Source organism: Solenopsis invicta, chromosome 4 (assembly GCF_016802725.1).
Source record: "Solenopsis invicta isolate M01_SB chromosome 4, UNIL_Sinv_3.0, whole genome shotgun sequence".
NCBI lineage: Eukaryota > Metazoa > Arthropoda > Insecta > Hymenoptera > Formicidae > Solenopsis > Solenopsis invicta.
In genome coordinates, this window is record NC_052667.1 from 25,292,286 (window position 1) to 25,319,719 (window position 27,434).

The 27,434-nt window shown below is 36.7% G+C and overlaps 2 protein-coding genes across 6 annotated transcripts in view; one reads left to right on the plus strand and one right to left on the minus strand.

The window, feature by feature from the left end:
- LOC105200138 (ion transport peptide-like) overlaps positions 1–17,613 on the minus strand; it is a 73,896-nt gene extending 56,283 nt beyond the window's left edge. Inside the window, exon 1 of the mRNA XM_039448802.1 lies at positions 17,318–17,613. Coding sequence (XP_039304736.1) covers positions 17,318–17,320 — 3 coding nt within the window. The 5' untranslated portion in view covers positions 17,321–17,613. The remainder of the gene's footprint in view (positions 1–17,317) is intronic.
- The window catches only part of LOC105200139 (peroxisomal leader peptide-processing protease), a 111,680-nt gene that overhangs the window by 68,885 nt on the left and 15,361 nt on the right, over positions 1–27,434 (plus strand). The window lies entirely within an intron of this gene.

The following is a 27,434-nucleotide window of genomic DNA, read 5'->3' on the forward strand; positions in this document are numbered from 1 at the left end:
ACCATTTTTGGAGATCAAAATAGATGAGTCTTTAATTTTGCTGTTGAGTGTAGTTTGGTTAAATTTTATTAAACTTGTAGTAAAATTCATTGAAATTTTATCCCATAACGAACATGATATTTTGAGGATAAATTCTAAGAAACGATTATTATTATTATTATTATTATTATTATTACATAGCGTTTCTTCTGTCTATAAACAAGATCCTGCGATCGAGGCAAGGAATTTCACGCTGCACACGTCAGCGTGATAATCTAATGACTAACATTTCCGGCGAACATATCTATCGCGTCGCTCGTAAGAAATTCGACCTCGCCATTTAATTCCGCGACTCGCGGCGCGCTCTTCGGATATTTTTCTTTTACAAAGAAATATTGCAATTCGGAAGCCGATTGCGTCGTGATTATAAGGAAACTTCACGATACGAGGGAGCGAGAATGCTTGTCCGTGGTGGAGCGGCCGCTGAACGCAACACCAGCAGGAAACTATCATACGGGAGTGACTCATGTGTACATTACAGACGATGATCTCGCAAGTCGGAAGACGCGCGCTAGCGCGAGAGAAGAAGAGAGAGGGAGAGAGAGAGAGAAAGAGAGAAAGAGAGAAAGAGAGAGAGAGACGGACGGACAGGAGGCGGCGAGAATCAAGCACGGGATACAAGCAATTCATTCATCAATGGTTTATCCCGAAGGGAATGCTTGCGCGCTCGATTCAGCGCGCTTCTAGGAAACAGGAAGATGCATCAGCCAGATGCCTCCTCTCCGCCGAACTCTTCTGGATTAAGTGTTTCTGTGAGAGAGAATACGCTCTCTCTCTCTCTCTCTCTCTCTCTCTCTCTCTCTCGCTCTCTCTTTGCCGTCCTTCCAGGCCTTCCCTGGTAAATTTCCGATAGAAAGAACAATTTTATTACAGCATCTAAAAGTGTAGTTAGCTATAGATCAGAAAATGATTTTATGTTTGTTGTAGGTTTGTTGATTTTATGTTGATTGTAGGAAGACCATGCTTGATAATGTTGCTGCGAACGATTTTAATATTCCAATCAACCAAGTTAAACATCCGAGCCAATTTTTTAAACGGTTTAATGTAGTTACTTTCAGATCCATATTGTTTTTTTTCCCGTGTAGAAAACGATTCACATTTGTGAATTTACGAACCAAGGTTCATATTCGAAGCGACCGGATTTTTTTCTATCGGATTTTATTTTTTTTTTTTTACCAGGATTCTACGCGAGACGCAGAACGCGGATTGCAGGTCACGGCCAAACAAAAGTATTTCAATAGTATCACCGACGCTTCCGATAAGCTGTCGTGTTCGTATTTGCAATCTACGTTCTGCGTCTTGAGAAATGTTTGACGAACTAGACCAAACGTTTGGTTAAATGGTGATCAAATGAATTTTGTAATTATAATTAAATATGCAGTTGTTTTGACCAAACAGTCTGAGCCTTAACCAAGCAATTGGTTTTATACAACTCATAATCAAATGTAACCAGTTTTTGGTACGAATAATTACAAAATTCATTTGATCACTATTTAACTAAACGTTTGATTAATATTTCTCTCAGCGTACACTAGCTTTGGTGAAATAAATTTCAATTAAACGTTCGATTAATAAAACCAAATATTTAGTAATGTTTAGTAACCATGTTAATAGTAACCAATCGGTTACTATTAAGCGGTTACCATTACTAAATATTACTAAAATCTTTGATCATGTTAACTGAATATTTAATTGAAATTATTTCATTGAATCTCACCACCATCTAGGTTTAATTATTATTACTAGACTCTTTTTTTCAGTGTACGCTCTTACGTCTTAACCGTCGCAATTTCTGCACAGAAAAAAATAGTATTAAATTAACAATTCATTGTTTCATATATAAGCAAGAATAAAAAATTTTTCTGGTAGAATTTATAATTTTAAACAGACATAATTTGCTTACACGAAGAAAAAATTATGTCTGTTTAAGATTATAAATTCTTCCAAGAAGATTTACATTCTTGCTTATATAAAACAATAAATTGTTGATTTAATAATTTTTTTCTGTGTGGCGTTCGATCATCTCGTCTCATCTCGTCCCTCGCGTTCGCAAGAAGATTATCTCGCGTTGCAGAGAGTGCGAATTTCCTGTGGATTAGTTCGACGAACTAACTTTTGATGCAAGTAGCTCCCCGGCAGAACGAAATGATAATAAATAAGAAGAGTAAATGATAACAGAGGCGGCGAAGGGGATTGGCAGGAAGGGGAGGGAGAGAAAAGAAACTCTCGAAGCAATCTCGTTCCTTCTTTTCATCAGCAGTTAGTCGTCGTTGGTCGCGTTGGTTGTCGCCGATTGCGAAACGCGAATATATTTTCAGCGTCGCATATACGCGACCACCATCGTCGTCTCTTCCTCTGGACCGTGCAGGAGGCAAGCCGGCAGGCACACGCGCGCCTACTTGCGACCACGTAGCCGATACGTAGCGTACGTACGAGGACGGAGATGCCGAAGGTGGCGGCGGCGGCGGCGGCGGCGACGGCGACGGAGAAGGGGAGCGAGAGAGAGAATTTCCTTTTGCAGCCTATGCGGCGGCGGGTACGGCGCTATAAATAACCCGACAGCCTCCCTGAGAACGGAAAGTAGCTCGCCTTCGAGTTCCGTAACGAATTCCCGGGATTGCTTTCTGGATCAGTGGCCGCTCTCCGCGCGAGCCGCGCGGCTCTCGGCCGGCGCGATTAATGAATCGCCCGGCGCGACGGGCCTAAATCGCGGCCACGTCTCGGGTTTCCGGTGGATCGAACGATTGACGGAGCGGAAGGTCGAGCGGAAGCTGTGCCCGTCGGGAGGAATTATTGGGAGACACCGTAGCATGACACGATGCGTGATGTAGTAACGCTTCGCGTCGTTTCTGCCACGTCATTCGCAGATACACCTGTATCTTTTTCAAGATTATGGCACTTGATTATACTCGATCAATTTTTTTCTCCATTTACAAACGAAAGAACGGTCTTGATGAAGTATTAAAACATTTTAGCTGGGTGCAGATTTCAAAAGAATAATTCTGTTGGGCCATCAAAATAATTATGTCGAGCGTGTACAAGCACGATGAGCGAGGCTGCACAATGTTTTGACATTCTAGAAACTAATTTAAGCGTTTGACGCAGTTATTTTGTTGACTTAGTGAAATTATTTTTAGATCTGAACTCAGCTAAATTTTTAAATATACTTCAGCAGAACCATTCTTTCAGTGTATGATTCATTCTCGGTGTTAGGACGTATTATTAATAAACGGGGTTAAGCGTATATATAAAAAAGATTCTCCGTGTCCAAATACTTCAGTTAGCGTGACAAGGAGATGTTTGCATTGCGGTGGTCAAGTGACAAATACACAGGGTTGTGTAGTAACTAGTTAAAGAGTTAAAAGTTAATAACTTCTAACTTAACTTAGTTAATTTTTAAGTTTAACTAGTTATTTTTGAAACGCATTAATTTTATTTCATTAACTTTTTTTCAAATTAAAAATTTATCTATGTACAAGAAACAATTATCAGAGAAAACTTTATAACCATGTAAGAAATAAGATTTCTTTGTTATATTACACAAATTTAATTTACGAATAAAATATTAAGTTTGCTTGTTGATATTAATTGAATTGCTTTGAGTAATTTAACTTTAAAAAATTACAATTTTGTAATTTAATATGAATAATGTTTTTCAAAATTAATTCCTAATTTAACTCAAGTTAATTTACTCTTAACGTAACTATTAACTAACAATAAGTAGTTTTTTGTTCATGTAACTTTTAACGTAACTAAATTAATTTTATAAACCATTAACTTTAACTTAATTTAGTTAAAAAAATGTATTAACTTACCCAACCCTGCAAATACAGAATCATTTGTTTTTTAAGGATGTATGACAGATAATATTTCGCTAAGCTATTTGCTTATTAATGTATTTTTTATTTCTCTATGTAAAACTTCAAGTCATTGTAATTTGATTTACAATGGCTTGTGCAGAATGATCATATTTTGTTTTGCAATTTTAGATAAATGACTTTTAAACGAGTAAGTGGATTCAAATAAACTTCTGCACGACTATTTATTAGAGTTTTATTAGTATATATAAAAAAAATTAATTCGTAATGCTACTTTCTTATTAAATTTGCAAATAAGTACTACTACGCGATTTTACAAAATTATATGGTGACTTTTACATCAATAAAAGAACCGTGCTCAAATTTTATACGAATACTCAAGTGTAATGATGGAACAATTCTATGAAATTTTTTAATTTTTGATAACGCTTGAGACATATAATTCTTAAACCATTAAATTAATATAAAAAAACATATAAAAAATTTGTTTTCTTAGAAATTACTCTCAAATCTTGATAGTCGTGAGACAACATAATATTTAAAGAATTTTATTATAATTCTAATAAAAAGTAAAATTCCAGCTAATCTATCTCATACAGAAAATTCTTCAAAATACCACGTTGTCCCACAAAAACTATTTTGGTAAGGATAAATTTTACGAGAAAATTCTCTTTCCGTGCTAAAATTTATTTTTGCAACAACCGAAGCAGCCACTTAAAGTGAAGTTTCGATTAAACATAGATCGATCTGACATCTCACTTTAAATGACGATAAAGTCGCGAGTTGAGGGCACGCGAGCGGGAAGACGCAGGCGAACACCTGCGCGTGAGAGTCGCGTCTCGGAACGGTCTTTCCATCGTGATCAGCAGTACTCGGAAGGGAATAATCTGCCCGGTGTAATTCGAAGACAGTGAGAGAGTTCGCGGTGATCGAGGGTGAGCGGTGCGCCGCGACGAAAGGGAATTCGTCGTTCGATGCCGAAAGTGCGTCACGACGACGTAACGTTGCGTACGGCCCGATAACGTTGCGTTTCGAAATCGGAGCGCTTTGTTTACTTCCGTAATGCGATCTCGCAACCGTTTTACGTCATCAATGGAGAATTATTCGAAGCCTCAGTCAGCGAAATTTATTCCACATTCTTCCTGGGAGAGCTCGCCCCTCGCGGAAATTATTGATGCAACGGCGGCGAATTGCACGACGCAATTTTCGCAGCGATGAGAGAGGCGAGAGAATCTCGGAGAGAATCCTAGCGCGTTTTTTTTTTCTTACCGCTCTCGTATGGACGAAACTCGATTTTTTATTTGTCGATGTCGCTGTCAGCGGGTCAAGATCACACGTCGAAGTGACGTCGTAATGATCCGGGTGAGGAAAGAGGGGGGAGACAGGCGTTTCGCGGCTGCACAGAGCGAAATCAAGACCAGGGTCCCGGCATCGCGTGCGCGCGATGCGACACGCACGTGCAATTGCAATTAATAGTCGACGGCTCGGCAGTAGCTTAATTGAAATAGTAAAAGCCGAATGACGAATATTACGCACGCGAAATTTACTCGGGCTGCAGACGTGGGTTTAAGGAGGTTCTCCTGCTTTAAAAAAATGAATTACACGACTTTTCAGTCGTATGTATTTTTTAATAAAAAGCAATGCCATCTTTTCAAAATAACAAATAACGAAATTCAAATAGTAAAGATAATTCTTTATTTAAAAATATCTTTTTGTGATATTGACGTGAAAGTATTGGAAAAGAATTATATATATGATAATGATTTAAATGTAAATAATAAGTAATAAGCGTTGTCACATTTTTATCATGACGTTATATTTAAAAGAATTGTTCAAGTCATGAACATTTCATACTCTTACACGAAAGCGATATACGAAAACTTTTATAATTTTTTTTAATTCCAAAATGTTTTTAAATTTTTATAAAATTTTGAGAATACGTTTGATTAATATAGGCATTCTCTCTTTAAACTTTTTTCAAATTTTTTTGATAGCGTAGTTTTTTTATAATTGAAATATAACTTTCTAAAATAGCATTCAGTTTTCAAATAATTTAATGACAAACAAAATGTAAGAATTTTTAAAAACTATATTCTATATTCATACACTGAGGAAAGAATTACTAAATTTTAATATTTATTCGAAAAGTATTAATGAAATATTTACTAAAAGTAAATATATATTTATTTAGTATAAGAATCTCTGATTTAATTTAAGTATTATCTTTTTATAGAATAAATATTTATGTACTGTAAATAAATATTTCACTAATACTATTCAAATAAATATTTATTATAATTTAGAAATTTTTTCTTTTAGTGTATGAATAAATGTCTTTTAAAAAATGTACAAAAAAAATCATATCCATAAAAAAGAAGTTTTTCTTATGCATATAGTTTTTTTTTTTATTTTTTATTAAATTATTGGAAATTCTTTTTTTTGTAAGACTCAATATTATATTAAAAATTAATATTTTAAGTTTAAAGAACTGTACCATCAAAAAATTTGAAAAAAATAGGCAAGGGGAAATGTCTATATATTAGAAAAAAGGATGGGGTTGTGGAACACCATTTTCTTTTTTGACAATAACTCAGTAAATATTAACGCGGTACAATTCTAACCAACGCCAGTTTATTAGCCATAGAGTTCTGCAAATCACCCTATAGAAGTTCATCGGGTATATAGAACGCATGTAATTTACAATTTACTGATGAGGGAAAAAAGGTTGCGTTTGTCGAATAGCAAGGTGATTGTAAAATACTAACAACTAATGTTATGAAAGGCATTTTTATTCATAAAAAAAAACCCAAGTTAATGATCTAACTATAAATATTTATTCTCAAAACTTGATCAAGTTCTTATGTTATGTGTGAAAAGAAAAATTTTCTTAATGCGAAATACATAAGAAGGAATGAACGTTTCTGACCTACAATCGAGCGTGACGAAAAAAATATCTTGCATCTAAATTTAGTTAATGAATAAATTATAGCGTGAAAATAAATAAAAAAGGCTAAACATATGAAAAATTCTGGATACATATTTGTGTATGTGTATGTGTTCCTAAAAGTCTACAGTAATAAATATAATAAACGTGATAAATATAAGAATGTAAAAGCGTATTTTTTTTAGAAACATAGAACATAGAACCGAAGTGAAACGTAGTAAATAAAAAAATACAATGTTTTATTATGTATCTAAGGATAAATGCAAAAGGGATCGCCTACGTGCTGACATGCACGCATAGCGCGCTAAGAAGAAGAATGTTTCATTATACCTTGTAGTGTAAAAAGTCTTACATCACTCAAGCTTAGCATTATCTATATTGATATTATATTGCGTATCGTGAAAATTGTGTCTCATTACCGTTCAATTTTTGTTGCCGAGCACATATTTACATGGCAATTTGCATAACTCCGTCCACGTTCAGCGATTGACAGCGTCACACAATACGGCCGTTCGTTCCGCTCGATAAGACATGATAAGATTTCATACGTGCGTTCCTATCTGCATTGAACTTCGCCGCAGCCAGCGCGACGCGTATCGAAACGCAAATACGGCACTTGCTTTCGCAAGCGAGCAAAATGCCATACGGAGCGTAAATAACGTAATAACGTGGTCAACGGCCCGCCCAAGGTGGTAACGCGCGACTTTGCCCAAGTGCTACGGAAACTGCGACGGAAACGGTTGATCGGCCGCGCCTTGCGAAACGGAGTTAAAACGCTCATTTTTCGCGTGCCGACGAAACGGCTCGTTCTCGCGTCAAGCGACCACCTCGGCCAGCTCGCTAGCCAAACGCATTTCTCGTGGCGTCGCGGTGCATCGTGCACTGAAAGAATTTTTTCTTGGAATTTAAACCTCGAAATCATGATGGTCGTGCAGGATAACGTGCACTGGGAAATAAAGTTGTTAACTTGAATAAATTTTTCAACTCGATTAAATTTTTTCCATTTATTTCCATGTATTTGACTTGAATGCAGAAAATGTTTGATCTAAAAAGCATTAAATCAAGTTAAAAAATTCAGTCAATCTTTTTTTCCGCAGTGCGAACTATGAAGAATTTTACTTTTATTAAAATTTTGTAAAGTTCAACCGACTTTTATTTTGAAAATTGTTTGATCAAATTATACTAAGCTTATTAAAATTTTAATAAAAATAATCTAATTAAATTTGACTAAAATTAATTTTCAGTAAAATCTTTTCACGTTGTCCCACGGCTACCACGATTTTGAGAGGGTGAATTCTCTCCCGTGATGCGCACACCGCCTCGCTCTTCGGCCGCGTTAGTTAAAACCCGAGGCAACGACGGTGCAATCGGTCGGTCGAGCCCACCTACCGTCATTGATGCGACGTTGATGTAACGTCGATGCAACGCCGTCAGAGCGACGCGGAACGCGGTGACGTCGCATGACGAAGTCGAATTGCGTTGTCCCGTCGCACTCGCGAAGCTGAAGTCTCGTAGCCTCGTGTTATTGTGGCCGCGCCCGCTGGCCGCGCGCTTCATTCAGAACTTCGCTCGCGCTGCTGCTGTGCAGCGTGCGCATCGCGGGAGACACGATACTCATCCGCGAATACGACACTTGCGTTGTAGATATGGTTCATGCAATATAACAAAGTATATCGTAATTTGACATTTTATCCGCAGCGCTTGCTGTCCGCTGCGCTTGAGTAACCGTACAAAATTTTAGTATCTAATTAAAAATGTAATATATTTCAGACAATAATTATTTGTATAAGCAACAGTATGAAATCAGTTGATACTCTTAATCAGCAATATTATATTCAGCAATTTTTATTTTAATATTATATCTAGAGGATCCAATATGATTGCTTTTGTAATGGTTTTAAAATTCTTCATGTAAAAAAGTTTCGTGCGCGCTAGTTTGTGTAGTACTAATTTTATTTCCATATTAATGACATTTCGAAAATGAACAATATTTTTAAAAGTAGAACTTTGTAGTATTATTTATATAGTATTATAAAAAAAACAGTGACATTCTGCTTTTTAGATAATTATATTATATTGAAACAAAAATATATTATTGCTAAAATTACTTTAAAGAAGAATTTATATTGTTGCTTGTACCATCATGAAACTAGTTGTCCGGACATAGGATAATAAGTTTATTTTATCCTGCACATTCACTAAATATAATATTTTAAGAGAAAACTCAATCGAAAGCTAAAACCCTTGCCAGTAATACAGTTTCATCAAAAGCAAACTTATACTGAAAAAATTCATTAGCTTCGTATTAACAAAATCAAATCGAAAAAAGTATTTAAATCAAATTGCAACAAAGCGTCGATTTCATTTTATTTGTATTTTTATCTGTTTTTATCCAAGTCTAAAATATGTGTAAAAAAAAAATAGTAAAATTATGACGGGATAATATTAAATGAACAAAATAATTGTATATACAGTTGCAAAACTATAGCCAGAGAAAAGTTATGTTTAAATTGAAGAAATCGTTTCTTGATTTTTTAAAGTGTTTTTTTAAAAAGTTGAAATGAAAGTAAGGAAAATAAAAATTTATTTAATTTAATAAATGACATTATTATCCTTTCTTTAAAGTAAAATAATTATTTCTTCAAATTAGTTGTTTAATTTATTTATATAAATAACTTTTTTATTTAAAGAAAACTGATAAAAATACAAGAAATAATTTAGCTGTTCTGATTATTTTCAACCAAAAAAATTGTTTTTTTTTAAGTCATATAAAAGATTTCCTAAACAATATGCGCAAAAAGTTCGCGATTGCGCACAAGTATATACGTGTTTTTGCGCGGTCACACTTTTGGCTAATCACGAAGAAGATTGCTCATTACTTGACCGTGACGGATAAAAAAATATATTTTTCGTTTGAAAAAAGATTTGCGTTGCGAACAATTAAACTATTTTTTTAATTCTAATACAAAGAAACAATCTAGAAATTTTTTCAAATAAAAAAGACTTTCTTTGATTTGAAGAAACAGATTTTAAAAATCAGAATAACTAAATTATTTTATACATTTTTATCAGTACTTTTATTTTAAAATAAAGAAATTATTTGTTTAAATGAACTAAATAATTTAAACAAATAATTTGTTTTTCTTAAAAAAGGCTAATAACATTGTTTATTGAAATCAAATAAATTTTTACTTTCCTCAAAGATATTTTCACTTTAATTAAAAAAAAATCCAGCTAGAGGAACGATTTCATCAATTTAAACATAACTTTTCTTTGGAAGCGTACAATTAATTTCGTGACTTTATATGAAACAATAATTGCGATAGAATATATGTTAGCTTTAATTTGATACTAATTTTTCTGTATAAATATTCTATAGCAAAAAAGAGATAAATCGCTTAACTTTTTACAGCATTTGCACCCAGAGAAAAATTATGTTTATTGATAAAATCATTTCTTTAACTTGATTTTTTTCAAGTTACAGTGAAAATACTTTCGCCGAAAAATAAAATTTTATTTAATCTTAAGAAATGACGTTATCAGTCTTTTTAAAAGTAAATAAATTATTTGTTTTTAATTTAAACAAATAATTATTTAAATCAAAAAAGCACCGACAAAAAAATAAGAAAAATACTTTAGTTGTTCTGGTTTAAAAAATATATCTCTTTCATTAAAAAAATAATTTGCGTTGCAGAACCAAACTGTTTCTTTAATTCTTACTTTAATTAGAGCAACATCCAAAAAATTTCTTCAAATCAAAGAAAGCTTCTCTTTAAGCGTATAGCAACGCACAAATCTCTTTGAGTCAGACAAATATTTTTTGACTCGAAGAAAACCCTTTCTTCGGGTGTGCGATAATGATGTGTCGGATATAATTGTGCCTCTTGCGATTATTCTTTCGCTCGCGAATGAGACTCAGCTCCGCCACGGTTCACTCAAAGAGAATCTTGCATAGAAACTGACGGCAGAGTTTTCCCTCTGTAATATCCGGCAAAAGAGTGATGCGAGAAAATCAAGACCACGGTCTCGCGCGCGATTTAAGCGAGCGGCGCGCGTACCCGTAGCCTTTCGTCGGATTCCTCGCGATATCGTTCTCGCGCGACCGTGCCAAGAAGCAATTGAGGCGAATTAAAGGAACAATTAGGCGAGCCGGAGCTTCGGGCAGACAGCTGGACGCACCGAGAGACTTCTCAATCGACATCGGCGCCCATATAAAATTTTACTCGCCAAACGAGTTCCATGACGGTGGCTTCCTATCTCGTCCGTTCGATCTCGATCACACGATTCGAACGAGAAATTATTAATTATTAATTATTAAGCGTGTCAAGTTGTATCAAGGCTTCATTTATCGTGATCGAGGCGAAGAATATTTTTGAGAAAATCGTAGTATAAGATTTTTTTTTTTTTTTTGTTTTGTTTGGATTTTTGTTCTCTCTCAACTTCGATCAAATCTTGAAGCGGAAGCTCGATCCTTCCGGATGAATGACGTTCCAGACTTTTAAGTTTGGGAATCACGGAGATAGAGGGTTGCTCGTTGGTTCCCCTCTTGCATACGCTCATGCCGCGAGACGTGCTCGCGCCGAGTTTAAAGACGATCGCGCGATCTCCTCGCGCCCGTCGTCGACGCGATCCCATTCCGCTGGCTACGTCATCCGGATGAGCGAGCGTGCGACAATGGAATCGCGCAATTTCATTTTCTCCTTACTGCTAGTTTGCGACGCGTTACTTTGCGGTTCGCTTAAATCGCGGCCGACCAATTCAGCCGCATGCTCGCGCTTAAACGATTCTACGAAAGCTGCCGTAAATATGCGCTCTTCTTCGGGAAGGGTCGAGGCACGATGAAACGCAAGAATGAGATGCGAGAGACGGGTAACAGACGCCGAAGTCCAAACTACGAGGAAAAACGGATTTTTACACTTGCAGCTCATTTATTAATTTTAATAGATTTTTCCTGTAAAGCACGCGTCCGCTTTATCTTTCGTTGCAATATTTTCTTTCTTCGATTATATATTTTTTTTAGAGTGTACATGAAAGAAAGGAACCTTTTTGTTTTGACAGTGTCTTTATTTTCGAAAATGTAAATATTGGAATGAGATTAGCGTTAAGTAAACACGCGCTCCTAGCGAAAATAGTACGTTTATAAGATGTTTGCTTAAGCGTCGAGTAGATGTTTAATTGGAGTTTTAAAACAGTTATTGAAGTGTTTATGGGATAGAAATTTAAACATGGACTTGTTTATGAGATGTTCGTGACTGTTTGATGGACGTTCGAAAAGTGTTGTATGTTTTCAGAATTGTCGGAAATATTCAAAGGGTGTTTTACAATACACCCTTTGGACATTTGTAACTATTTGAAAATGTAAAACACCTTTAATCAAATGTTTCTCGAACATCTGCAACATTCCGAAAGCAAACGCTTTTCGAACGTCGTGAACATCTCATAAATGATTCTATGCTTAAATTTCCATCTTATAAGCACTTCAATAAATGTTTAATGAACTATTTTTTGCCAGGGGCAATGTAACTTGTTTACATGAAGAAATTTTGTGTAGTTTTATGAAAAAAAATGTTTTATTATGAAATAGTAATTTTTATTAGCTAGAGTAAACATTATCGGATAAGAATTAACAAGATTTTTAAACCAAAAATTAGAATTTTCTCATACTATTATTATCAAGATGATCATACTGTGTCGTTTAGGTGACTGTTATAATATTGAAATAAAACTTTAGTATTTTTTGCTGAAATTTAAGATTAATAAATTTTTTAATAATGTTTAAATTATATACATATTAAGCAAGATTATCCAGAAATTATATTCTTGTTTATATAGGGTTTATAAACTATTTATCTATCCTCATCCCTTGTATTTCTGAAATGGTTCAAAATTGTAAAGTCATGAAATGTGTATTCAATTGTTTCAAGGGATTTTTAAAAGAATTGAAAGGGTAGAACAGCCCTCTCGAAATGATTGGACACATATTTCGCAGTTTTTTTATAATCTTTTTTTGAAATATAGGGAACGGAAACAGACTTTACGACCCTGTATATGAAATAATGATTGTTAAATATAAGATATATTAGTTTTAATTTGTTATCACTTTTTAGATAATGTTATTTACCTTCTTTCTCATTTTATACAAGTATAAAAAACGGAAGAAACAATTTTGCTGAAATCTGAAAAAAATTACGCATTGAACACTATTTAAAAAATTGTATCGGTGTTTTAACTTGGTTGCTAAAATATTAAAACCGTTTGCAGCAAGATTATCATGCTCGGGCGTCCTACATAATTATTTTGATGATCCAACACGAAATTATTTTCTGATCTGTATTTAGCTAAATAAATTTTCAGATGCTGCAACAAAATTGTCCTTTCCGCGTACTTTCACGTGATGTGCTTTACTTTCCGCGCGCTCGTAAGCCTTAAGATTGCCCCGCGATAAGATCGATAATCATTATCGAGGACCGGCTTGTAGCTAACGCGCTTTTCAAGATTTTATCTCTGATAAGGATGTCGAAAGTAGTTCTGATGCAAAGTGTAGCGCGTGTGCATCAGACACCTCCATGCGCATTGTGCAAAGTGCGACGTGAGTGAATGGTAATGTTTCTAGGGTACGTCTCAACCTCCATATTCATTACACGCGTCGTTACACTAATTTACATATCATTTAGAAAAAGTGCTAATTCCAACGTAATGCTTCGCGGAGCGAGGGAAACGGAATCCATTCGGGAAACTTGTGTAAAAATTATACCACTTGATTACGGTATTCGATTTTTCTCTTCGGATTTTCTCGCTTTACCCCGACAAAAACTACTCTCTAAGCATGTAGGTAGCAATTATTTACATTAAAAAAAAAAAATATATATATATATATATATATATATACACATACAGAGAGAAAAAAATTACTTTAGATTCAGTTAGATTTGACTGAAATTAGTTTTATTGTTGAAATAACATGCTTATACGAAACATTATTTGTTTGAATAAAAATTTTGTTGTTTCGTTAAAAAAATCTCTATTATTTGATTACAATAAGTATACAAACAATGAAACAAATAATTTATTTATATGAAAATGGCATAGTATATTGAAAATGTATCTTTCGTTTCAAACAAAAGTTATTTAAGACGAAGATATATATTGTTTCAAATTCGAATAATTGTACTTATTGATTCAAACATTGGTTTGTTTGGACCATTCTAAATAACAAATTTGTTTGGATACAATAAAATTTATTAAATTTGAAGAAATTATTCTCTCTCTCTCTCTCTCTCTCTCTCTCTCTCTCTCTCTCTCTCTCTCTCTCTCTCTGTGTGTGTGTGTGTGTGTGTGTGTGTGTGTGTGTGTGTGTGTGTGTGTGTTTATCGGTGTCCTGCATGTATACACAAACGCGATATAGTATCGCAAATGACGTAACGCGCGTCGTCGTGCGAGAAAAGCATAAAAGTCACGCGAGTCGGTTTAAATTGCGTCGGTTTATTATCGGCTCCTTGTGATTCAGTTCCCATTGGCACGCGGCGGTTTCGTAACGTTCGTCGTAACCATCAGCGCGCCCGTAAACGCGATTGTCATCGTCGTCATCGCCGCCGCCGCCGCCGCCGCCGCGGTTACCGAAAAGTGCAGGCAACGGCGACGCGGTCGCGACGAAATGCAAATTCATTAATAAAACGCTTACTTGCGAGCGCGTACGCGTATACCCGTAATAGCGGGTTTTTATTCATAACGAATGCGACGAACGGAATGAGGCGGCCCGCGCGTCCTCCGTCGTTAAGTAACGCGCGCGCGTGCGAGGCATCGCGCTCCGCGCGTAATGCGCACGTTGCACCGCGTGTTGACCTGAATTGTTTATGCAGACGGTCGTCTTGCATTGAATCTGCGAGAGTAATTTATCCGGGGGCTGCCGAGAAGAGGCTGCACGCGCCTCTCCCCCCCCCCCTCCTCCCCTTTCACCCTCTGTTTCTCCTGTTTTTCTTTTTTTTGTTCTTTTTTTTTTTCAAATAACGGAGCATTCACTCGGAGAAAATCAGAGGGTAATTTTCTCGGTTGACTCGATTGACCGTTTCTTATTTCGAGTGTGTTCGCCAAATAGCGCGATCGTCTATGTGAGTTTAGCAATTCATGAGTCGTGTGGAAAGAGATCTGTTTAACCCGTGTAACTCGTGCGATCATGTAGACGTGATTTTTTTCAAATTCCACAGCACAATGCTGCTATAAATATTGGTTTCTTATGCCCGGCAGAGAAACGTTTATGCAAGTATCTGACCGTACTGGATTTCTAATGTTAAAAGAGAACCAACGGTACTGTCGATTAAAATCAAGGCGCTTACTTCACTCAAAAGTTTATGATGTTGTTGCATCATGATTTTTTTATGCTTTCTGCAAATTGTTAAATATGCCGTCTTAAAACACATTGACAAACGTGCGTTTGTAAAGTTACTTTTTTTTAATCCTACGTTCATATAAAGCATAAGGTGATTCCATTTTTCAAAAAATTTATTTTAGGATTTTAGTTATTATTTAAAATATTTGTTTAACAATGTATTATTTGTCTTTAAAACACAAGACATAGTAAGAAATAATTTTCGAAAGCCCAGGGTTTTGCTGTAATAAAATGTTATATTATCTTACGCTTAAGAAGAAAAGGAAATTATTCCTTTGGTCGTTTATATTGAGAGAAAAGTGTTCAATATTTGATGTATAATCAAATGTTAAAATAATATGTTTGGGAGCTCCATTTTTAAAGTTGTTACTGTTATAATGTTAGTAATAATAGCAAACGATCTGTTATATTAACAAAAAAAGTTATCCTAATTTAAATATAGTTGACATTGAAAATGATTATAATTTATAATTTATTATCATTATTATTTTAGTACACGGAGATCATTTTCTTTTAAAATTTAAAATTAAGGTAGTTTTGGAACAATATGGATTTTGAAAAATTTTAACATACTTTTAGTAAAATTTTAATAAAATTTGACACAATTTTAACTATTTAAAATTCTTTGAAATTTATTTTGTTCCATAATTTTCGGGATAAATTTTAATAGAAAATTTTCTCCGTATAATGGTAACTAAAATAACACATCGTATGTTATTATCACTACACAGAAAGAAAGACTTTGCTAAAATATCTAAAAATATGGATACAAATTTGAAAAGAACTTTGTTGGACCATCAAAATATTTATGTAGAACACTCGAGCTGCTAGAATGTCAAAACTTTTTCCAGTATTGCTCATAATGCTTGGACATCCTATGTAATTATTTTGATGGACTAAAATTATTCCAGATCTGTAGACTGAGAGAAAAAAATGGTAGTAATTACATAATCTAATGACTATAATTTATAGTCATTTTCAACCAACTATATGTATACATATGTGTGTGTGTGTGTGTGTGTGTGTATATATATTTATAGTTGATGCAAATTACAGCTGTTAGTTAATATTACTACGTAAAAAAAAGCGGACTTTAACAAACAGTTATAATTGTGTTTGTATTTATTTTATTATTATCTTCTATATCTTGATATTCATTTTTTAATTAAAGCGGATCTTGGTCCTTAATAAGGACCAGATCTTGGTTTTGCTTAATCTAAAATCTGACGATCAAATTAATTTCAGATATTATTTTTAGCTTCAGCTTACGTGGAATGAACAATTTATATAATTTATTGTGGTACTTATCTAAAAATTTAGCTAAATACAGATCAGAAAATAATTTTATATTAAACTATCAAAATTATAATATTATTAAAGACATTTATACATGATGACACTGTTGCGAAAAGTTTTGACATTCTAGCGACTGTCTTAAATGTTCAATATAAATGGTTCAACATAATCATTTTCAGATATGCATTTTAGCAAAATCATTCTTTTTGTGTACAATTATGTTTTAAATTTATAGAATTGAAAAATGTATTAAGTAATTGACATATTATAAGTTATAAATTTCTTATAATATATCAATTATTTAATACATATTATATGTATTCAATGATTGATACATTATAGGAAATATTAAGCAATAAAATCTGCTTTGACCAAAAGATTTCTTTTTATTCATTATATTATTCACATTGGCCCAACACTAATATATTTATAATATAAATTATAAATAACTTATTGCGCATCTTGATATTTTAGTATATTAATATTTAAAATTATTATAATTTATAATTAAAAATTTTTTCACAATTAGTAGAATAAATATAGTATTATTATTATTAACACTCTAGCAGTAATAACTATAAGAATTGATCTCTCCATAAATTATATTTTACCATGCAATTGTAATCAGAAACACCAAATACTTTTCTCTCTCAGTGTGTCCAACTAAATTTTTAGATACTTCAGCAAAACCATTCTCTCCGTTACAGCAATAAAAATTGGAAAAATAAAGCTCTTGATCATAATTATCTTCACATTCAATTTATAGTAATAACAAATACTTTTCTCTCAATGCACAGATCATTCGTATATCCCACAATCATTTGGGGCACGTACCATGTCTACAGATCCCACCGGCGGACGCTTAGACTCCCGATGATGGCGCAAGAAGTAATTCCTTGAGTAGATCTCCCGATCGTGTCCGGCGTCCTTCTGATCCGTGCGTCGCGACGCATCGCGCCTAATATACACCTCTCTACGGGGTGTCCACGGCGTTGGTGCGCAACCCCCCCGTCCTCGCGCCCCGCGCGCGCGAACGATCCTCGTCAACTATCGCGTTATCGCCGCCCTCTTACCAACGCACGTATCCATGGCCGTGCCGCCATTACTACCATCCCGCTACACGAAGCTGCCCCAATTGTGCGATACGGACAGAAATAGAGTCTGCAATCTTCCGAGTAATGAGTAACTGCCGTCTACTTTTTCTTACGTCGTCGTCGAGGGCAAGCTTCTTGATCTCGTTTCAACCCCCGATCCCTCCCCTCCTTCCCTCCCCACGCAGCATCCGTCCCATCCGGGGTATTTCACTCCATCCGTGAGGGAACACGTGCGCTCGTCCCGTCCTTCCACTGTTTATTTACTTAATTCACCCGCGACGATCTCTTAATGCCGCGACGATCGTTGGTGTGGGTAGATATCAGTTTTACGTACACACAGAAGCGGACAATCAGCGACAATTTTAGGATACACGTGGAGAGCGCGACCAATGCCGCGACGCAAAATCATATTTTATGCACGTGGCGCGAGATGTACACGCGCGTCACGCGTCCGCGCGACGACCGCGACGGTGCGGCGCGCTCGTGTCCGAATTTTCGTCAATGGAGCTTCGCTCCGGACGGACGTCGACGACAAAGGATCGCTTGTTAACGCCGTGATATTTCCGTTGCGCCAGAAGGATATATTTTTGCACGAGCGGTATATAAATAAACAGTATATATATATATATATATATATATATATATATATATATATATATATATATATATATATATATATAAATACATATCTCCGTCAATCACGCGCATATGTCTTTCCTGTTTTTCTTCAGCATCGTCCTGTAATCGTGATTCGTCTTTATTATTATTATAGTTACGCGACGACGTGAGCAATAAATACGTGTATCCGACGTAAATTGAATAGCCGCGCGTCCCTTCAAATCTGACAAATCAATTTGATTCAGTCTCCAGCGCGTAGCGCTGTCATTATGCTACTTTAAGAAAAAAATGTGCGTATGTCGGGCGGATGGGTTTGTGGGTTCCAAATGTTTTGCGACGCGCGAAATTCAATTAACTTTATTTTATCAAAGAAAATAGGGTAAAAGAAGGAAACAAATGAAGCCTGATTGCTTTAGCCACAGTCATAACAAAAAAGTGTTTTTTTTTTGCAAAAAGTTAAACTATTAAGTGTATCATTATCATTATCATTATCATCATCATCATTTAGCTTATCATAGTCCGTTGTCGAACATAGGCCTCTTTTAGTTTTGCTTTGTCAAACTTTTGTCCCTCCAGAATCGGTGGGACTAATGACTGAAATTTCAATGTGAGATTCTGAATCTTGGATCCTACTTACCTGGGGTACGTTTGTTTTTAAATCTGACATCATAGAGGGTTTAGCCTTAATTTTCCACGTTGGCTAGACGGGTTGGAAAATGGTTTGGGATGCGAAAAGGATGAGTGGGTAGGAATTTAGGACATGATTTCCCTGATATGGGAGATAAGGAAAATCAGGAGTTCGCGTGGGCAGGGCCCCTTAAGTAGGTCTGTCTTTCATTTGGGATTATAGGAGAGAAGGACTTACTCGCTACCCGTCTAAATAAATGCAAAAGTGTATGCAAAAATTTTAATCTTTGGTTTAGGTCTTTAATGCAATTATTTGCAATTGAAATATTTTCCCAGGGTTGGTATTGAACTTTAATAAAACTTTGTTCATTATAATTCGACGGTGCACATAACGTTAAAAACAACAATCGATGCAATAAGTGATGAAAAACTTTATCTTCGACATTGCAATCGATATGAATTCCAGCAAGGAAAAAGTGCTGCTAAAGAATGCGAATCCACTTTCTCTGTTTTTGAGGAAAATATTGTGCTCCTCGGTAACGTGCAAATATTGATTTCGTCGCTTTAAAGGTGATTTTGACGTGAGTGATCATCCGCACTCTGGAATGCTACGAAAGCTTGAGGCAGACAATTTGAAAGCGTTGTTGAATGAAAACCCGTTCTAAACGCAGGTAGAACTTGCAGAACAGTTCAAACCCTGGTGAAAATAGTATATTTATAAGATGTTTGCACAGTGTTGAGTAGATGCTTGATTGGAATTTTGAAACCTTTATTGAAGTGCTTATGAGATGTAAATTTAAACGTGGAATTGTTTACGAGATGTTCACGATTGTTTGATCGAGGTTCGAAAAGTGTTCAACGTTTTCAGAATGTTGCAAATGTTCGAAGGGTGTTTTGTAACAAACCCTTTTAAAACACCCTTTGAACATTTGCAACATTCCGAAAACATAGAACACTTTTATTGAAACATTCCTCGAACGTTTGTAACATTCCGAAAACATCGCATTATTACAAAAATACTTTTCGAACGTCTATCAAACAGTTGTGAACATCTTATAAACAATTCCGTGTTTAAATTTCCGTCTCATTAACACGTCAATAAGTGTTTAATAAATGTACTATTTTCGCCAGGAAAGTGTACCAAGTGTAACAGTTTCAAGACGACTGCATGAAATGGAAAAAATTTCAAATTCGGAAAATGGTTGCCGCAAAAATTGTCGCAAACATATTATCCGCTGATTGAATATGTACTTTTTAATTTATTGCTTTTGGCGCAAAAGAAAAGATTTTTTGTGGAAAATTGTTACTGGCGTTGAAAAGTGGATTATACATAATCTTAAACGCAGACATTTATGGGTGGCTATCCCGGATAGCTTTTTTTATCAGTGGTAGAACCAAATATTCATGGCAAAACGATTCTTTTGTGTATGTACATTTGGATGCGAAAGATGTAATTTATTACGAGCTCCTTCAACCGGATGAAACTGTTCATACTACAATCGTCAATTGAATGATTTGGTCGACAAAATTGAGGAGAAAAGGTCATTTGCTGGACAAGGGAGTCGGAAAGTCATTTTGCTTCACGACAACCGCACGTTGCTCGGATCACTAAACAAATTTATCATTAACTCGAGCTGGGGCCTGACCTGGCGCCTCCAGATTGTCATCTATTCCGGTCGATACAGCTCTCTCTAGCAGGACTGTGCTTTCGAAATGCGGCGAAAACACGAAAATTACTCGATGAATTCATTGCTCCCAAATATCTTTCTTTATGTCGAAGAAATCCTGATTCCAAAGAAAGTAATGCGACCTCGAGAATACTTGTACGTTCTCGCATGATTTATTGGGCGTGCTCGCCCGAGAATGTTCGATGTGCTTTCCGAGCTTGTTCTCGAGCCGACGGGGAACTTGCGCGTACCGCAAGTCACGAGAATCGCCCGTTCGTGTTTTCCCGCAATTTCGCATCGACGTCATAATGAGATGATTGACACAGTCGACCCTTAAGGAACGCAGATTACCAATCTCTATCACGCGATAGATTGGCAAAAAGTCTCCCGAGCGATAGATAGATCGCTCACGACGATGAAAAGGATGGGCTGTTCTTGTATGACTAATCGCATGACGTAGACCACTTTTGCACGATACTTTGGTCTTTGCAAAAAGCGATCTTTGCCGCTGAGCTGCAATTTCCGAAGTTCCCGTCGCGTGTGAGGCAACACATGTTCTCGGTATTAGAGAAATCGCGAGGTGCGTGTCCGCGCGCTCGCATATATTATACATATATGTATCTATATATATCGCGTTTATTAATACATTAATACGTATAATGGCACACGAGCTGTCGAACGTGTTAATTTGGTTCGATCGGGACGAGAAAATCGAGAAGTTCCACGAATTAGCACCGGCTCGGTAAGTGCAGGAACAAGCGCGGACTTTGCACCGCACGGCGCGCAATACGTCCGTCCGGTCATTTTTTTTCCTTTCCAGAGCGGCGGAAATTCCTCTCGGGGATCGAAGTCTAAGTTCCGAGTGACCATGGGTGACTCTCGAAGACGAGAGAACGATAATTTCGCGAAATTTACTCGGACACTGCAGAAGGATGGCTGTTGCCACCTGTTGTCAGGTTGAAAGAGAAATTCTATTATATAGAGAACAAATTCAATCGAAAGTGCGAAATTGCGAAAAAGTGATCACAATACTTTAAACATCTCCTTTTATCGTATTCTAAATACAGCAATTATTTGAGAATTCGTATTTTAAAGAAACTTGTAAGAGAGAGTTTCTAAATGCGTACCGATCGTTAAAAAAGCATCATCAATACGTTTTATATTTTTTTTTTACATGATCATCATTTGCATTGACAAAAATATGAAGTAAAGGAAAAATGAATGACAGATAGAAATTTAACGATTTTGCTTTGTGTGTTAACACACTTTAAAAAGTTCAGTATAACTACACGAAAAGAATAATTTTATTGCAGCATCTAAAAATTTAGCTAGATATAAATCAGAAAGTAAATTTCTGTTGGGCCATCAAAATAATTATAGGGTAAGATGTCAATGTCGCTGCAAACAGAACTTTCTAGCAACCAAGTTAAACATTGGATAATATTTTTTAAAAATTACTTTGAAAGTTCCAAATTATTCTGAAAGTTATAAATTATTTTGGAATTTGTATTTCAGCAAAATTGTTCTTTCCATTTAATGTTAATTTTTGATCAATTTATGTAGCTGATAATGATGTAAGTAATCGTGCATTTTTATGTTGAGTTTTATTATATTTTCATAAAAGGTTTGTTGTAGAATATTTTACATACATGCAATTATTATGAAGATTAAATTGATTTTTTTAATAAAATCTCTCAGGTTTCCTAAATCGCAACACCACAAATTTTTATTGCAGTAAACGTAATGTTAATGTTAATGTAAGACTGATAAGTGTTAACAGTAAAACTCATAATTAATGTGAGGAAAAATACACTGCGAAAAATCAAGTAGCTTCTCTTACTGTGATATTATTCACATATCGATCTAATTTTACTTAATTTTCTATATTTTTATTATTGCGACAAAAATGCGACTGGCATTCCGATGCGAGTCAACTCTGTATACTTTTCCCGCGTGATTTTCGCATCTCCCTCGCGAAGAAGATTTTGCCTGCAAAATCGCGCGTGTTTTCCGCGGTGAAATCGCGCAAGGCCGAGACGACGACGAGCGACGACGCTCGGCGACGCAGCCGCGATTCCAGACCGCGCGTTGCATGAATTCATCGCACGGAAAGCCTTTCCAATTCCTGGCATGTTCCTGTACCAGCGGCTTCTGTGCCGCTTCTCGGCCGCGGCCCCCCCGGGTACACACTCTGCTAGCAGTCGGCCGCAGCCGATGCTAAGAGTTTCTGCGTCGTTGCGACGCAGGTCGATCTCGACGTGTCGTCGTTCGCAGTCGCGCAAGTGCAACCGGAAGCGATCTTTCTAACGTTACTGCTAGTTACTTCCTTAATTATTTATCGCAGTAGAAATTAAGGCAATTTCTCCAATACTCTGTAAATATATTCATACGTATACTCTTTTGTCGTTTCGTATATTTTCGTGTAGCACAGACTAGCAAGAACATTGCAAAATATATTGCTACAATGTTTCAGTAATATTGCAGCAACGATAAAGTGTCCGCTTTAGACATTTCGATACGTAATGTTGCAGTAATATTAATACAATATTGTACATGTTGCTGCAACATTACGTAACATTTCTGAAGCGAGCATTTTATGTTGCTGAAACGTTGCAGCAATACTTTGCGACGCCTTTTCCCCATACAGCACACTAATATTGTATCAACATCTCAGCAATATTTAATCGCAAGATTGCGAATATTGCAGCAACATTGTGAAATATTGATACAATATTAATGAAACATTGCAGCAATGTCTAATGCGTAATGTAGAAAAATCAACATAGATTCAATATTGAAAAAATATTCACACTTGAACGTTCGACATGTTTCGCAATGTTTCTACAATATCTCTGCAATATTGCATTGCAATCTGCAACATTGCTATAATGTTACTGCAATGTTCTGTGCTGTATGGGTTATCTTCTAGATTCATTATTAGCGTTTTCTTCGCACTGCCTCCGCGACAAAAAGATTCTTTTTCCTTTTCTTTTTCCGAGAGCGGGACTCGATCGATCGTTCGATCGGCGGCCAGAATCGCACGTTAATTTTACCGGACTAAAAGAAAAACGCGCGAGTGCGCGGCGCATTCCTCGCGATGAAATTACTTGGTAGCTATATATAGATTGGTCCCGCGGCCGTTCCTCTATATATCTTATTATGGTAAATGAAAGTCCCCGCCGGCGGTGGTGTGTGGTTACACCGGAACGATAGCTGCCATATGGGAAGCTTTTAGAAACGCGCGCGAGTTATGCGCGCGGCGATACGAGTCTTTCGTGCGTTACGTCGAGAAGGAGCACAGTTTAATTTCCATTCACTCGCTAAGGCGCGCACACGCACGCACGCACCCACACACGACGATAAATTCGATGAACGAAGGCGACCAAAGTTGAAATTCCGCTCGCGCGTTGTTTTTGCGCGATGTACGCTAAGGACGTGACAAGCCACACGGATTCGTTGGCGGGATGTAGAAATCGCCGGGATCACTGCCAATTGGGAACCGATCAAATATCGAGGAAACATCGGATCGTTTATTCCCGTGCAAGAAAAAGAAAGAGAGAGAGAGAGAGAAGGAGAAGGCTTCTCTTTTTTTGGCGACGAACGCTCGCTCTCTTACCATGTAACTAATATCGCTGAAATAATAAGTTATTTATGGTACCTGAGAGTTGGGTTACGCGATGGGAAACGAGATGAGTTACGCACTACGCTAATCCTATCGCAAACGGACTAACCGATCGCTAAGTGGCACGGCGGTGCTGCTGCACGCGATACCTGCACGACGACTAGTGTGAGGCGCAAACGACCTCGGCAAACATCATACTTAGATCTCGCCGGGAGTAGCTCTAACTCTAAATTAGCTGAATTAACCCTGGTTGACTAAGCCCTGGTCTGGCCGCGGTTTAGGTTTCACTGACCTCCATATTAATGCTAAACCTGGAATCTGGATAGCTATGGTGAAGTGGAAGAGAAGACTAAGCTCTTTTCTGGAAGATTAACTCGGTTCTATTCAAAACAACAGCGTATGCGGCACAGAACAATTGCAGCAACCTTGCAGAAATATTTTATCGCAAGATTGCGACAACGTTGCGAAACGTTGCTGCAATATTGCTCCAAAATTTCAGCAATGTTCATCTTTAGAAATCTTGCAGCAACGTTTCAATGTTTCTGATAATATTTCAGGTACCATAATCCACATCCATTTGGTAGCGATAGCGTGTACTGCTCGCGAATGAAGCAGAGTACTATTTTTTTACATTTTTTAAAATGCTGCAACATTGCTGAAGTAATATTGCAAGAAAATTGTAATGCAGCATTGCAACATTGCATTAAATTTCCATTACCTAATCTGCCTGAAAAAAATTAATGGGATAGCCCCAAGATCATTTTAATGTAGTCCTGGCGAAAATAGTATACGTTCATTAAAAATTTATTGAAATGTTTATGAGATCAAAATTTAAATATGAAATTGTTTATGAGATATGCACGATTGTTCGATAGGCTGTTTGTTACATATTTTCGAAATGTTCACAAATGTTTTATAATTGTTGAGGAAGGTTTTATTAAATGTGTTTATGTTTTCTCAGAATTGCAAATTCAAAGGATGTTTTAGTGTTTTGTTGCTATCAGACAGTCGTGAACTTCTCATACACAATTCCATGTTTAAATTTCCTTTTCATAAACACTTCAATAAATAAATTTTAAAACTCCAATTAAACATATGCTCAACACTTAAGCGAACATCTTATAAACATATTGTTTTTATCGCCAGGGTGCTTTAAAAACTTTTCATTGCAATATGAAATATCGCAACAATGCAGCTATGCTGTTACGTTGCTGCAAGTTTCTGTGATGTATGGGAGGTCACGATCAAAATGACATTAAAATGAATCGTGATTATAAAGTTACTTTTACTTGTCACTTTAAAAGTATTTTCTGACATCATTTTAATATTAAAATAGCTTTTTGTTTTGCTCGAATACATTCTTCGAGTTCTCCCAGAAGGTCGTACTGTTGCATCTTCCGTGGAACACCAAGCACAATTGCTAATTATCATTACTTATATGACAGGAGGGAGGGGGGAGAAATTTCGCGGACCAGACAAGATGCCGCCAACGGTCATCGCAAACGACATGGCGCGTTCGCTATCGCCAGGTCTACCAAGGATAGCGAGAGATAAGAGGGAGAAAGAGAGAGAGAGAGAGAGAGCTGCCACGCACTGTACAGCGACGGTTACGTGCATGCGCGTACGCGAGCGAACTCTCGTTTTATTTGATTTCTGCCGCCGCGCTGTCTAGGCGACTAGCTCGAGCTGCATGATCTACTCTCTCCTTCCCTCTCGCTCCGGTTGCGCACCTCTGCCTCCCTTGCCCCGTCTCTCCTTCGCGCGCGTACACGCATATTTCGCCTCTTTCACTTGATTTGCTTCACTTTGGTTTCTCGCCTCTCTGCGCCTTCCAATCCCGCTCTGCTCCCTTTCTCTGTCTTTTTCCTCGTGCTTCTCTATTCGCCCTCTCCTCATCCCAGTTCCCTTTTTCTTTCCTATTTCTCCCTTCGATCTCGAAGAAGCTTTAAAAAGAATTTTACATAGGTCCATGGAGCCAAATGTCTTTTTAGCGATACGTATTAATTTATATTATTATGTAAATATTGAAAAAAATAATGCTAAGAGAAAACATCTCACGATTGGGGAAGACAATTCGCAGAATCAAAACAACCGCCGGCCACACCCCGAAGTGACTTCGAAATGGCTCTTCGATTTCTCTACTCTGCTCTGTTCTCTTTCTCTCCCTTTCCTCGCCGTCGCTCGTTTTCCATTCGTTAAGATGCCGTGGCAAGAGCGCGAGGACGATTTCTCGGTAAGATAAGCGAGAGTCCTCCCGCTGCATCCTCACCTCTCGCACCTGCGAATCTCGTTGTGGGGCCCCCTGTTCCCCGACCCCGCGGAGAACGCACCGTAGATATATACGCTCTAACACTCGGAGAGAGACCAGCTGGCAGCTGGTGCGAGTGACGCAGACCTCCTTGCTCTCCCGTTCCAGGCCGTTCTCCAGTTCCAACGCCTGCTGACGTAATACCGAAATCAAGGCCACCTGATATCACGCGAGAGTGTCAACGTTGTTGATCAACCCTTCGCACGTTCGTGGGATGGATAATTCTCGCATAATTGTGCAAATTGTGATTATTGTCTGCAGGTCATGGCACGAGAAATTCAGAATTTTGATTGAGAATGCTGAAAAGAAGTTAGTATTTGTGACTATAATTGAAAGTTAAAATAATTATGGTTACGATGCTGTAATATTAGTAACTACAACAAATTATAGCTATAGTTGTTAATATTATAGCAGCATTTATGTGATATAATCAATCTAAATGTTGCTTACATAAAAATCTTTCTTTTTATCCGTATGTGTAAACTTCAGCGTAACGTTAATGTGTTACGTTGTTAATTGACAGTGTTCAAAGATTCGATTCGATTCGGACATCTCTGACACATTGTATGTCCTTATTAGTTAACGTCACAGCAGTAATAACTATAAAAACGTAGTTAATCATAATTATTTTAACATTCACTTATAATCACGAATGCCAATTACTTTTCTCTCAAGTGAAGAAATCGAAAGGAGAAAGCATCGCTAATGGACACTTGTCTATTTAAATAATTTCGATAAAATAATTCTGGCTGCAAACTCCTGATCGATTTCTTCGACGGACCATCTGTCGCGTTTGAAAATAGCTTTCTACAACCTGGACGTTTTTCGCGAGATGCTCTTCCGCGATAAGGCGATGATGGAATTATCGCCATTAATTACCATAGAGCTATCGGACCCGCCGATCATCGATCGAGCGGTGGGACAACGAATAATCTTTGATCTCGGTACCGTATCGATGATTGCAAACTCTCTGGAGAATGGCCCGGCGAAAAGAAAGAAAAGAGAAACAAAAACA